We start from the raw sequence: 14702 nt of genomic DNA, 5'->3' as shown, positions 1-14702 counted from the left end.
AGTTCAAGCGGTTTCCTAGCCCGTGGCAATCTTAACATGTTTTTAGTTTCATCTACTTTTTCCCCCCCATCTTCCCCAGAAACCCTTTTTATCATTTACTATTGGTAACATCACAGTACACAGCGTTAGAGATCGACTGACACTCCACCATATTAACTGCTTCATGAAAAAAAAAGCAAAGACACAGACCCTACCTTTAAGAACTCGCCATAAACGTCACGTAAGAGAAAAGAAGTTAACAGATGGACAAGTATATAGGGACACATTAAGATAATGTACATTATCAATACTGGCAGTGGTCCCAAGACATCAACAGCCTACCAGATGTCATACAGACACATAAAAAGAATTCAAAGATACCACTGAACAAACATTTACATCCCTTTCATACATATGAAACAGCATGGTAGAAAGCATGTGAGAGTGTGTGTGTGTTTATATAAGATTGCATTTGTCAAAGCCAGAGAAAAGGAAGTTCTGATGCACAAAATGCCAGCATGCACTAGATGCTCGGATATACAGGCAAGTCTGTACCTCAGAGATGCAATACTAAAAACTACAACACTGAATCCGAGGGTGTAATGTGAAGGTCCATTCAAAAATGAAATTCAAACTACCATTGCAAGACCAGCAAGTGACACTAACCAAGGAGTAATGACAGGGTTAACAAGATAACTGAAAGGAAGAGATTAGGAACTTTGCACAAAAAGCAATCAAAAGCTAACCACCAGAAGCTGACACTGGGGAAAGAGAAAGCTTTGGGAGTCTTACACTATAGCACATCCAGTCAAATTCCTTGGTCCGCTACAGCTTACCATCAACACAGATAACTTTCCCCTGTCCTTTTTAACTCTAGCGGCCATGACAGCTCTTTATTGGTAGTGGTATGGAAAAGAGAGAAGTTATTTCGGAGAACTGACTCCTATATTTAGAACTCACGTTCTTCAGAACACTGTTCTTAACTAAGATACAAAAGGGAAAGGGGGAGGCAGCTGGGTTATCCTATGTACAGTTCTTAACTTGTAGTACGGCAGAAGCTGCAACCTGAAAAGCACTTTTATCACAGAAAACGTGTGCTCCCTAGAAGTCAGTATAGTCTTTTTATAAAATGACAGTTGAAGAAAATAATCAAGCAGAAAAGGCCACAACAAATCAAAAGCTCTGGTACTAGAAACAAATGAACAAATTAGTTCAATGGCAATGAAGCACTGCATACAGCTGTCAGTATCAGCACTTGACTGTCCCTTAATTAATGTCATTGAGCACACCCACTCATTTGCACATTCTCCTATATCCACCTCCTAAAACAATCATACTCAGCCTCTTAACACCACTTTACACAATGCTTTAAAATATCCTATCGTTAATCTGTTTCAAAGACTGACAAACTTAAATTCAAGCTCATGCGATCACATTACTGTTGCAGTCAGTATTGCCAGTCCCAAAATACGGAGAAGCTTAGTGAAGCATGATGTTCTGGCTTTAAAGAGTTTCTCACAGTTTCTGACATCTCTGCTGTTCCTCATTTTAATTTCTAAACAATTTGGGTTAGAAATTTACTTGGGTTTTTTAAAGCTTAAGTTGACACTTAAATGCAGTTACCCAAACCCACAAACAAGGACTCCAAAAATAACACCTACATATTCATGATAAAATCTTGCAAGATAAAAATAGTATCTAGTGTTACCTGTGTGAATGCGACTATGTCTCTCCAGCTGACTCGGCTTAGCAAAAGCTTTTTCACAAGTATCACACTTAAACACTCTAGGCTTCTGGGAACTCAGTGAAGGTCCAGCCTGATGGGTTTGCATGTGTTCCTAAGCCAGTACAGAAAACAGGTTATCAGACCATGTAAAAAAACTTCAGTATTGAACATAGAAATGCAATCACACTTGGAGACGAAAGCAGAGAATCTCAGTAATTAGCAGATAAGCTGGAAGAAGATGGAAGCCTGCTTTTTCATTTAAATGAGAGACTATCTTTCTATATAAACTCTTTGTAAGGCTGAAGCAGTGCTATCCTTACATTTCTCAAAACCTCTGTCAGTAACTCTATGCATTACTTTTTTTTGCATTAATTAGTCCCTCCACTAATTATCTGAAGCAAAACCAAAAAAAAAACCCAAACCCCAGCTCTCTTGAAATGCTTTGTTCACTTACAAACATTCATTCTGGACAACTCTTTATTCTAAGTTAATATTTGATTTCTTCCCTCCCGTCTACAGTATCCACCTCCCCACCTCGCCTGACACAGTTAATCCTACTCAGCACCCAAGTTAAGTATCGTTGTAAAACTGTAGAGGCCTCAAAGAGGGGACTATCAAAACATACACACACAGAGCTGCACTATGTCAACGTGCAATCAGAACCACTTCACAATGAACTCTTAAATTAATAAAAAAAAATTTAAAAAGAACGACTAAGGTCCTGACAGGTAAAAAAGCAGAGTGAGGGTATCGCACGTTTTGTCTTTATGAAGAAACATTAATAACAGTTCTAACTTCAGTGTTTTTAATTCACTGATGCTGGACACATCAGTTCTGCAAATTTAAAGGAGTATCCTATGTTATCTATTAACTTCTTCATTTAAATCTCTTTATTAATACCAACATACAATTCAGATTACAAAAGAAAGCAAATACAAACATATTTAATTTAAAAATCTAATCACAAACTGTATGCGAAACAGTACTGTGAGTACTTGTTCACTTTCTGAGAGGCATGTGAACGTTCTTTTCTAGTCTATTTATTACAGACCAGACTATTAATTAGTCTTTACCACGCCTAAACAACAAGTCTTCTTGATGTCTATGAAGTCCTACTCCTCACTCCATGAACTGAAGCAAACTGTGTCTGCAGGATCTGTTTTCACTGGAAAATCAGCGACACAGTAACAGGGAAGAATATTACTATCATAGTAATTATAATAATATGGTATTGTAGCAAAAAAATAAAATGTATTCTCAGAAAAGCACAGAGAGATCCACAAACCACAGCCTAGCTGAAGACAATCTTTTGCTTTTATCTTTTTAGTTACCTCCTGAAGCACTGAAATGGAGGAAGCATGCTATGACCTACTCTAGACAAATTATGTGAAACTGACTGCTTCTTTCTGTCCACCACAAAAAAATCCAACCCAAAACAACCAACCCCAACCCCAAAATCCCAACAATCCCCATGCCCCATTTTCTACTTGAAAGGAAACAGGAGTGCATCCAGATAGCTGCTGTAAAACTTCCTGAGTCACCTCTCTCTGAAGAAACAGTCTGTGGTGCAATTCTGTTCCACTGATCTGCCAGTCCCTTATACTTTCGCTATAAAATACACGCTTTTGAAAACTGTTCATGGGAATACAATGCTCTGAAGTGCAAGCACTTCTTTATAGACACACTTAAATGTATTTCTTTGATTGTTCACATTTTAAAAGTTTGTGTAATTTTCGTATTTTTCAGATAGAAATTATCTTGAGGTCCCAAATGAGCATTATCTAATCAGAAGATAAGAATAGGAGGTCTTCTATGAAAAGGCTCTTTACCCCTGCTTCTCGTGCATTGGTATGCAAAACTCTTTCAAATCTCGAAACATTAATTGTAACCACCTCTGAAAGTACGGCAATAAAGAGTCTGTTTCATTCCGTTGTTTTAATAATATCAAAACCTTATTCTATTTTCATCTTGGAATGATGTCCATGCTTTATTTACTATCTACAGTCACCCTGCAGGTACTTCCATTATCTAACAACACAGAATCAGACAGTTTAGTTGCTCTGTATGTCTTAGGATTCTCCTCTACGAAGATGTAACACTAGGGCAGTCTCCAACACCAGAAGGGGAACCAAAGACACTGGACCGAAAATTTTTTACATTGCGGGTAATTACAAAATCGCTGGTGCTGATGCCTTTTGAAAAAACAAATACAATTAAGTACCAGCACCTAAACATTGGTATACCTTTACCTCTTACCGTTGTTTTTTTTTCTGGAAAGCCTGAAGTTTGGCAGCGTTCTTAATAGTTTTGGTGATTTCCCAAATACCATCAGTACAAAATGAAGCCATTAAGAGATCACTGAACTCTTCCCAAAATCCTAAGCCAATACCTGTGGTTTCATTTATCTTTACAAAACTTCCTGTTAAAGCTGCCCACAACTGATGTTATGGAACACCTTAATGAGGACTTTGATGAAGAGGCAGAAATTGTTTTAAGACAATTGATGGCCAAAGAGTAAATTAAACTTCCTTTTCTCTTTAAAACATCCTATCCTCCTCCTCACAAAAAGTAAACAAAAATGGCAATTTGGTAGATTCATTTTGACTTTCATCATCAGAAATCATGGATTTGGTTTGTACAGGATATAGAGAAAATCTTCAAGCCAGGATGCTATTGGCCTTCTTGGCCAGCTGGGCACACTGCACGCTCATATTCAGCCAGCTGTCAACCAGCACCCCCAGGTCATTCTCTGCTGGCTCTTCTTGTTGAACCTCATACAATTGGCCCCAGCCCATCGGTCCAGCCTGTCCAGCTGTCTCTGCAGAGCCTTCCTGTCCTCAAGGAGATCAACACTTCTGCCCAGCTTGGTGTCATCTGCAAACTTACCGAGGATGCATGCAATCCTCTCATCCAGATCACTGATAAAGACATTAAACAGAACTGGCCCCAGCACTGAGCCCCGAGGAACACCACCTGTGACTGACCACCAGCTGGATGTAACTCCATTCACCACCACTCTTCGGGCCTGGCCAGCCAGTTCACTCAGGCCAGTGAGCAGCACACCTGTACAAGCCATGAACAGCCAGCTTCCCCAGGAGAATGCTGTGGGAAATGGTGTCAAAGCTCTACTGAAGATTAGGTAGACAACCTTTCCACTGCCTTTCCCTCCTCCACTAAGCAGGTCACAGGAGATCAGGCTAGTCAAGCAGGACCTGCCTTTCATAAACCCACGCTGACTGGGCCTGGTCACTGGGTTGTCCTCTATGTGCCACATGATGGCACCCAAGATGATCTGCTCCATAACCTTCCCTGGCACTGAGGTCAGACTGACAGGGCTGTAGTTCCCCAGATCCTCCTTCCAGCCCTTCTTGTAGATGGGTGTCATGTTTTGATAATCTCCAGTCAACTGGGACTCTGTGGTTGGCCAGACTGCTGTTAAATGGTTGAAGGTGGCTCTGTGACCACTTACTTCCACCAGCTCCCTCAGTACCCTTGGGTGGCCCATCTGGCCCCATAGACTTCTGTGTGTCTAAGTAGTGCAACAAGCTGTTAACCATTTCTCCTTGGATTATGGGGGTTTTGTTCTGCTCCCCATCCCTGTTTTCCATCTCAGGGGGCTGGGTATCCCAAGAACACCTGGTCTTACTATTGAGCCCTGAGGCAAAGAAGGCATTGAAGTACCTCGGCCTTTTCTTCAAGCTTTGTCGCTACCTTTCCCCCCACATCCAATAAAGGATAGAGATTCTCCTTAGCTCTCCTTTTCTTACTAATGCGTTTATAGCAACAGTTTTTATTGTCTTTTACTGCTGTAGCCAGATTAAGTTCTAGTTGGGCTTTGGCCATTTTCTCCCTGCATAACTTCACGACATCTTTGTAGTCCTCCTGAGTTGCCAGCCCCTTCTTCCAAAGGTCATAAACTCTTTTTTTTTTTTTTTTCCCCGAGTTCCAGCCATAGCTCTCCATTCCCAAGAATCAAAAATGATTTAGAAGACTCTATTCCCAAGAATCAAAAACTCTATCATTTCATGCTTGCTATGCCCAAGACAACCTCGAACCATCACATCACCCTCCAGTCCCTCTCTGCTCACAAACAGCAGGTCCAGCAGGGTGCCTTCCCTAGCTGGCTCACTGACCAGCTGTGTCAGGAAGTTATCTTCCACACACTCCGGGAACCTCTTAGGCTGTTCCCTCTCCACTGTATTTTATTTCCAGCAGACATCTGGGAAGCTGGAGTCCCCCATGAGAACAAGGGCTAGCAATCACAAGACTTGTCCCAGCTGCTTACAGTCTATTTCATCTGTCTTTTCATCCTGGCTGGCTGGTCTATAACAGACTCCCACCACTGTATCTGCCTTGTTGGACACCCGGATTCCTACCAATAAACACTCAGAATCACAGAATGGTCACGGCTGGAAGGGACTTCTGGAGATCATCTAGTCCAGCTCCCTACTAAAGCAGATCCACCCAGAGCAGGTTGCACAGAATTGCATCCAGGCAGATTTTTAATATCTCCAGAGAAGGAGACTGCACAACCTCTCTGGGCAGCCCGTTCCAGTGCTCCATCACGCTCAAAATAATGAAGTTTTTCCTCATATTCAGATGGAACTTCCTGTGTTGTGGTTTGTGCCCGTTGTCCCTTGCCCTGTTGCTGGGCACCGCTGGAAAGAGTCTGGCCCCATCCTCTTCACAGTCACACTTATGGTATTTGTATATATTGGTAAGATCCCCTCTCAGTCTTCTCCAAGCTAAACCAGACCCAGCTTTCCCAGGCTCTCCTCATAAGGGAGATGGTCTGGTCCCCTCATCACATTCATATCCCTCCACAGGGAGATGGTCTGGTCACCTCACCTTTAGTTCCTTGCCCTTCTTGAACTGGGGAGCCCAGAATAGGATGCAGCACTCCAGATGTGGCCTCACTGAGGTGGAGTCTCAGCCCTCAGCCTGCTGGCCACTCTCCTCATATTGTACCCCAGGATCATCTTGGCCTTCTTGGCCACCAGGGCACCCTGCTGGCTCATGGGCAATGTGCTGCCCACCAGCAATCCCAGGTCCCTCTCTGCAGAGCCGCCTCCCAGCAGGTCAGCCCCAGCCTGTGCTGGTGCGTGGGGTTGTCCCTCCCCAGGTGCAGGACCCTGCACGTGCCTTTGTTGAACTTGATCAGGTTCCTCTCTACCCAAACTCCCTAGCCTGTCCAGGTCTGGCTGAGTGGCAGCATAGCCTTCTGGTGTACCAGCCAGTCCTCACAGTTTTCTATCATCAGGAAACTTGTTGTGGGCATGCTCTGTTCCTTCATCCAGGCCACTGATGAGTAAGTTGAACTCGAGCCTTTCATTCCCACCACCAAGCTCTGGACAGTCAAAACACTCCCTCACATACAGGGCTACCCCACTGCCTCTCCTTCCTTGCCTGTCCCTTCTGAAGAGTTTATAGCCATCCATTGCAGCACTCCAGTTGTGCAAGTCACCCACCATGTTTCTGTGATGGCAACTATGTCGCATCTTCCTGCTGCACAATGGGTTCCAGCTCCTGTTTGTTTCCCATGCTGTATGCATTGGTGTAGATGCACTTCAGTTCTGCTATTGATCCTGCCACCTTTCTGGGACAAGAAACCCTAATTCCTATATGATGGTACAGAGGTGCTTCCATGGTTTTGGACACATCAACAACCCTTGTGTCCTTGCTGCCACATGGATCTCCATCTTCTACCTCCCCTGAGACGGCTAGGGAGCTGCGCACATTAGTATAGGGACATTTGAAATGTGCTCCAGTGTACTCAGCACATATGGAGAACACCGAAGGACCTCACTAGCACACCAGCCCTCAAACATCGGCATGCTGCCCTCAGGCATATCTCTAGTAAGTGTGGGTTTATCCTTTTCCCCCTTCAAATCTAGTTTAAAGCTCTTTCAATGAGCTCCGCTAACTCCTTGTGCAAAGATCCTTTTCCCACTTTGAGACAGGTGTAACCCATCTGTTGCTAGCAGGCCTGGTGTCTCGTAGACTAACCTGTGATCAAAAACCCCACAATGTTGCTGGTGACACCAATCTCAGAGACAGTTATGATCTCCTGGCTCTTCCTGTTTCTTGCCTCATCATTCCCTGCAACTGGGAGGATAGAGAACACTACTTGTGCTCTTGATTCCTTAACCAGTCATCCCAAGGTCCTGAAGTCTCTTTAGGTTGCCCTTGCACTTCTTATTGCAACTTCACTGCTGCCTGTGTGAAAAAGCAACAACGGGTAATAATCTGAAAGCCATGCCAGGGTAAGAAGTTACCTCATCATATCTTTAATTTGGGCCCAGTATATAACCGAAGCCAAGATTTAATTATGAAAAAAATGTAACACCAGCCAGTTCTAGGAAAATAAACTGAAGAGAGACTGGCATTTGTGGCTTTTTTATCATTACTTAAGGAAAACAAGTCTCAATACTGTATTTTTTTTTCTTTTCTGGAAGACATCTCCTAAACCAGAGACTGAGTCTCACACCACCACATTTTATGAGAGTTTCCCCAAGGACCAATAGTCTGGCTGACACACATGATCACTCCCATGGGAGTAAACTTCACAGACAGGATATATTTCCTTAAAACATGATACTAAAGTGAAAGAAAAGTTCTCCTAGGATCTATTTAATATAAAGACATTGGTTTTGGCTCCAGAAACTTCCTGCTATAAATTCTGGGAAGCTGGCAAAATTCTGGGCAAGTTATATGTTTGCTCTTTTCATAAAGCACTTCTTCAAATCACTGCCTTTTAGTATCTCTCTGAGATAGGAATGCTGGCCTGGACATACCACTCATCTAGTATAGCCCAGTATTCCTAAGAGGAACATTCTATAATTAGAACTTAAACACACCAGAGACCTGGAAGTAACAGGTTGTTCATAATCTAGAGAAAGCTACATAGAAAATGCCACTAGACAAAAGCAGTAGTATAAGGATATTTTAAAACAAATGCTTCCTCTGCAGATGACAAGCTAACAAGACAAAGCATCCAAGAAAATCAAATGACACAGTGCAAAGCAAATAGCTTCCTATGACTCCAAAAGCTTATCTGGAAATCGAGATTAGCAGTGACACATATAAACAAATAAAGTAAGGGAAATCTTTTTCTGGCACTATTATTTGCACAACAGGAATTCACATTTTTCATTCTGTAGTCAATATATGCATTAAAATCCAATCCATGCTTTAGGAAAGAGCTCTCTATCTGTGTATACATTATCACTTAGACTCTCTCTCTCAGATGCATGTCCCACACTGAAAAAGGAAAGGAAAGGTAAAGCAATTAATAGTACCTTTCAGTAATATCGCAAAAAGTCCAAAACAAATGAAGGAGTTAACAGAGGAGTTAACAGAACAATCAACTGTTATTACCAAATACCTTGAGATGCGTTGCCCGCTTAAAAGCTTTATTGCAGACATGGCAAACATGTATTCTTTCCTTGCCATGAACCTCTTTACTATGGTGCATCAACATGGTGGCTGAAGAAAAGGTCTGACTACACTCAAAACACTGGTGGACACGACCTTCTTTTTCCGCTTGACTGCTTTTTGTCACATTAGGAGAAACCTCTGTCACCTACAACAATTTACAAAAACACTATCAAATAATTTCATAGGCACATGCACAGCAGTGGTTTATTTTTCAAAATCTACCTCAACGTGACCTATTTTTGGACAGCACTTGCAAGCAACTTAGCTATACAAAAGAAGTTGTATCTAAATACGAACTTGTATTTCATTGCTCTTCAGAATGACTCATGGATTTTAAGAACACAGAAAGACTACAATAACTATGACCAAATTAATTTACGTGTTATAAACAGAATGTGTTTGTATCAGTATTGTCCTATATTCAGTTTTATATTCCTGAGCGTCTCACATTCCTCAGCCAAACAAAATTCAAAGCCAAAAACACTTCAGACAAAAAAGAAAGTCTCTCTGATTTTACAGGGGAAGAATACCAACTATCTGTTTAATTTCTTCATTAGGTACTCTGATTTTCATAAGGAAGTAAAGCTCTGAGCTACCAAAACAAACTTACAGAAGTACTGAAACACAATGAAAAGCTGATAAATTTGGATGAGGTTGTGCTGCATTTTTGATTTGTTCTATTCAAATAAAATAACACAAAATGCTTTCAACTTTATAGATAGATAAGAAGCTTAAATACAGTAACTTACAGAAAGCAAAATGAAGATGAAGAAAAGATAAAAGCAGTAGTACTCTCAATGAATTATTCAGGATGAACTAAACTTGAAGAGATACAGAACCTAGTAGGATATTATCCATGCTAGAAAGCAAAGATGCTATATAAAACATGGAAGAAATGACAAGAAGTCCTGTGAGTGGATGTGTGTGTGTGTGTTTCCAGCTAGCTGGAAACTCTCAGGAAAAAGATGAAACATTGAAAAGTCAATCAATGTAGTCACAGTGATTAAATACAATGCACATTACAGGGAATGACAGAAAACTAGTTTAACATTAGATTACATTTTGAGTTATTATAATAGTGCTACTCAGACAGTCATACTTCACAAGTGACATTATAATAAGCCTTATGAAATGGCACCCTGATTTATGAAAGCTTATATACTGAAAGACACAAAAAGCTATTATTAACTCCAGAAGAGTAAGAAAGTATGTTCAAGTTTTAAAACATCCGTCTTCAGCGTATTTGAACACTAAAATTGTTAAGAACTCACACTCATAAGCATATACAAATGTAAAAATCGTACGCACAAGATGTTATTAGAAACACAGAATAGTTGAAGTTGGAAGGGATGGCTTGGGATTGTCTAACCCAACGTCCCTACAGCCGTGTCCAGACATGTTTTGAATGTTATCAAGGATGGAGACACTACAACCTCTCTAGACAACCTTTTCCAGGGTTCAACCACCCTCATGACAAAACAGGGTTTCTTTGTGCTCTGACGGAATTATTTTAATTTGTGCCCATTGCCTCCTGTCCTTTCACTGAGTATTGCTGAGAATAGCCTGGCTCTATCTGCTTTACTCCTTTCCATCAGGCATTTATGCACATTGTTAAGAACCCCCAACCCAGAGCCTGCTCTCTTCCACGCCAAAGAGTCCCAGCTCCCTCAGCCGCTCCTCCTGTGTTGGATACTCCAGTCCCATAATCAACTTTGTAGACCTCCACTGCACTCAGTCCTGTATACCCGTACCTCTCATACCAGGGGGCCTGGGACCAGACACAGCATTCCACATGATGTGTTCTTACTGAGAAGAGGAGAGGATCAACCCTCTTGACCAGCTGGCAACACTCTTCTTAATGCATCTCAGGATGGTGCTGGCCTCCTTTGCCGCACTGCTGGCTCATGGTCAACTACCTGTCCACCAGTACCCCCTGGTCCTTCTTTGGAAAGTTTCTTTCCTGCTGCCCTCAGTTCGTACTAGTGCATGGGGTTGTCCTCCAGGGTCAGGACTTTGCACTCCCATTTGCTGATCCTTGATGAGGTTCCTGTTGGTTCAGCTCTCCAGCCTGAAGAGGTCCCTCTGCATGGCAGCCAATCCATTCAGTCTGTTAATGACTCATTCCAGTTTTCTATTACCTGTAAACCTGCAAAACATCACTCCTCTATCATGCACCTCGCTAATGAAGAACATTAATGAGCAGTACTAGCCCCAGTATTTGAGCCTGCGGGAACACCACTAATAACTGGCCTTGAGACAGACTTGGTTCTACAGATCACAACCCTTTTGAGAGCAGCAGTTCAGCTAGTTTTCAAGCCACCACACTGTTCCATTTAGCTAGCCCGTACTTCATCAGCTTGTCTATGAGGAAGTTATGGAAGACAATGTCAAAAACCTTACTAGAGTCAAGTACACATCCAGTTACCCTCATCCACCAAGCCAGTCATCTCACTATGGAAGGCTTTCAGGTCGGTTAGGCTTGGTTTTCCCTCCAGAAATCCCTGCTGACTACTCCTAATCATCTTCTTGTGTTTTGGAAATGCTTTCCAGAATTATTTGCTCTATCGCTCTCCCAGTGACTGAGCTGAGGGTCACCGACTTGCACTTCCCCAGAGTCTCCACCCTGCCTTTGTTGAAGGGAGGAGTTTGCTTTCTCCCAGTCCTCAGGAACCTCTCCGGAATTCCATGACCTTTCAAAGATACTAGACAGTGGTCTCATGACATCAGCAGCCAGCTCCCTCAGCACTCACGAGTGTAACCCATCACCAATGGATTTGTGTATGACCCTCCTCTATTGAGGGTACGTATTCAATGCTCCACCCTTTACCACTGATCATTTCAGTCACAGGCAAAACAAACTCAGAATTGTTTCGGGATTGCAGAAGACAAATCTTATCAGTAAAAATTAAGCTAAAAGAGACTCAGAACATCAGCCTTTTCCAAATCTTCTGTCATCAGATCCCCTGAACCAATCAGTAGCAGGCCAATTCATCTTCCCTTTGCTGCTGATATACCTGTAAAAGGCTGTCTTGTTACATTTTATGTCCCTTTCAGATTCAACTCCACTTCAGCCCGGGCTTTCCCAAACTCACCCCTATCTCCTTGAATGGTGTCTCTGTACTCCTTCAAGGTCACCTGATTCTGCTTCCACTTATGTGTTCTTTTTTGTCTTAATTTTGTCAGGGGCTTCTTGTTCCTCCATGTTGGCCTCCTGTCACCTTTGACTTCCTATATGCTGGAACTGATGATTTTTGAGCTTTGAGGACAACACTTAAAATCAACCAGCTCTCCTGGTCCTCCTCCTCTCCAGGTCTGCTTGCCATATGATTATTCCAAGCTGTATTGTGTTTGCATGGCAAGATTTTGGTAGAGGGAGGGCTACAAGGGTGGCTTCTGTGAGAAGATGCTGGAAGGTTCCCCAAAGTCCAACAGAGCTATGCCAGCCAGCTCCAAGACAGACCTGCCACTGGCTAAGGCCAAGCCCATCGTCAACATGGTAGCACCTCTGGGATAGTGTATTTAAGGAGAAAAAATTACTGTGCAATAGCAACTGCAGTGCAAGACAGGAGTGAGAATATGTGACAGCAACAACTCTGCAGACGCCAACATCAGTGCAGAAGGAGGAGGAAGAGGTGCTCCCCTGCAGATTCCCAGAGATTCCCCTGCAGCCCCTGGTGAAGGCCATGGTGAGGCAGGCTGTCCCCCTGCAGCCCATGGGGGTCACAGTAGAGGAGATATCACCTGCAGTCCCTGGAGGACCCCACACAAGAGCAGGGGGATGCCTGAAAGAGGCTGTGACCCCCTGGGAAGGCCATGCTGGAGCAGGGGCCTGGAAGGAGCTATGGACCCCATGGAGCGAGGAGCCCAGGCTGCAGCAGGTTTGCTGGCAGGACCTGTGACCCCATGGGGAACCCACCCTGGAGCAGTCTGCTCCTGAAGAGCTGCACCCTGTGGGAGGGACCCACGCTGGAGCAGTTTGTGAAGAACTGCAGCCCATGGGAAGGACTCACGTTGGAGAAGTTCATGGAGGACTGTGTCCCGTGGGAGGGACCCCACGCTGGAGCAGGGGAAGAGTGTGAGGAGTCCTTCCCCTGAGGAATAAGAAGTGGCAGAGACAGACAATGTGTGATGCACTGAGCTCAACCCCCATTCCCTCCCTGCACCGCTGGCAAGGAGGAGGTAGAGAAATTGGGAGTAAAGTTAAGCCCAGAAAGAAGGGAGGGGTGGGAGGGAAGGTGTTTTTAAGATTTAGTTTTTACTTTTCATTATCCTACTCTGATTAATAAGTTAATTTTCCCAAGTAGAGTTTGTTTTGCCTGTGACTAATTGGTGAATAATCTCTCCCTGTCCTTATCTCTACCCACAAGCTTTTTGTGTTGTGTTTTCTCTCCCTGGCCCTGCTGAGGAGGGCAAGTAATAAAGCAGCTTTGGTGGACACCTGGCATCCAGCCAGGGCCAACCCACGACACAAACCGGTCCCTGCACAGGCTCAAGTCTGCTCTCCTGATGCCCAGGGTTGTGACCCTGCTATTTGCCTTACTTCCTTCCCCCTGGATCCGGAGCTCCACAATCTCATGGTCACTGCAACGAAGTACGTCCCTGACCTTCACAGTCCCAATCAGTTCTTCCTTGTCTGCAATTATCAGGCCCAAAAGAACACCTTTGCTTGCTGGCTTCTCAGTCATCTGTGTCAGGAAGGTATGATCAATTGCCCAGATTCCTTGTGCCCTGCTTGTTGCCCTTCCAGCAGATCTTCGGCAGGTTGAAGGAACCCACATGAACCTTGGACTGGAAATCACAGATTCGTTTAGGTTGGAAAGGACCTCTTGAGATCACCTAGTCCAGCTCTTCTACTCAAGAAGGGTCAGCTAGGGCAGGTTGCCCAAGACGAAGATAAAATCCTCATCACCTACTATTCCTGATTAGGCAATCTGTAGCAGATGGCTAGTATTCATGACAGCGTCACCCACACTGGTCAGCTGGCTAATCCTTACCCATAAGGTCTCAGTTGGCTCACCACCCAAGCAGAGCTCCACAATTCCCACTGCTGTCTTGCCAATTTGTCCTTCCTAAAGATCATGAATCAAGCAATGGCAGCACTTCAGTTGTGTGAGCTGTAGCACCTTCTCTCTCCGATTCCTGTGAGATCGCAGCACTGCAACTGCATGCAGACCTCTAATTCCTCTGTTTGTTCCCCATGCTGCATGCAACAGTGTACCAGCACTTCAGAGACACCCAGTTGTGAAAAGTTTTCCAAGAAGTGTTTAAGTTTCCTCTATTATGCTGTCATCTCAGCACCTTTATTAACACACATGCAGCGGAGGTGGGCCCCCTCCCTTCAGTCCTCCTTATTTTTGAAGTTTCTTGTGCCCGTATCAGCCACAACTTGTCCACACCTTGCCCTTTGCTTGCCCGTCCAGTCCATCACTTCTTCACTTTGTTGTGGGTCACCATCTGCCTCACCCATTTTTCTGATGTTAGAACTTGCATTACCAGGTTGGTTGAAAACATTCGATTTGCCTTCAACAAGAGAAGTCTGAACTACTTTTTCCAACATTAA

At 43.6% G+C, this 14702-nt stretch overlaps 1 protein-coding gene across 9 annotated transcripts in view; it reads right to left on the bottom strand.

Moving 5' to 3' along the window:
* The window catches only part of ZNF236 (zinc finger protein 236), a 93072-nt gene that overhangs the window by 5553 nt on the left and 72817 nt on the right, over positions 1–14702 (bottom strand). For 6 of the 9 annotated variants that reach the window (XM_037379381.1, XM_037379386.1, XM_037379382.1 and 3 more), the window contains 2 exons: positions 9090–9287; positions 1688–1817 (listed from right to left, as the gene is read on the bottom strand). In XM_037379381.1, coding sequence (XP_037235278.1) covers positions 1688–1817; positions 9090–9287 — 328 coding nt within the window. Of the gene's footprint in view, positions 1–1687; positions 1818–5589; positions 8966–9082; positions 9288–9317; positions 11289–14702 lie in introns of those variants that run through there. The other 3 variants (XR_005103033.1, XM_037379388.1, XM_037379389.1) reach the window with 3 other exon arrangements.

This window comes from Falco rusticolus, chromosome 3 (assembly GCF_015220075.1).
Source record: "Falco rusticolus isolate bFalRus1 chromosome 3, bFalRus1.pri, whole genome shotgun sequence".
Lineage (NCBI taxonomy): Eukaryota > Metazoa > Chordata > Aves > Falconiformes > Falconidae > Falco > Falco rusticolus.
Note: the sequence above shows the minus strand (reverse complement) of the source record. Positions and strands in the feature narration are given on the sequence as shown.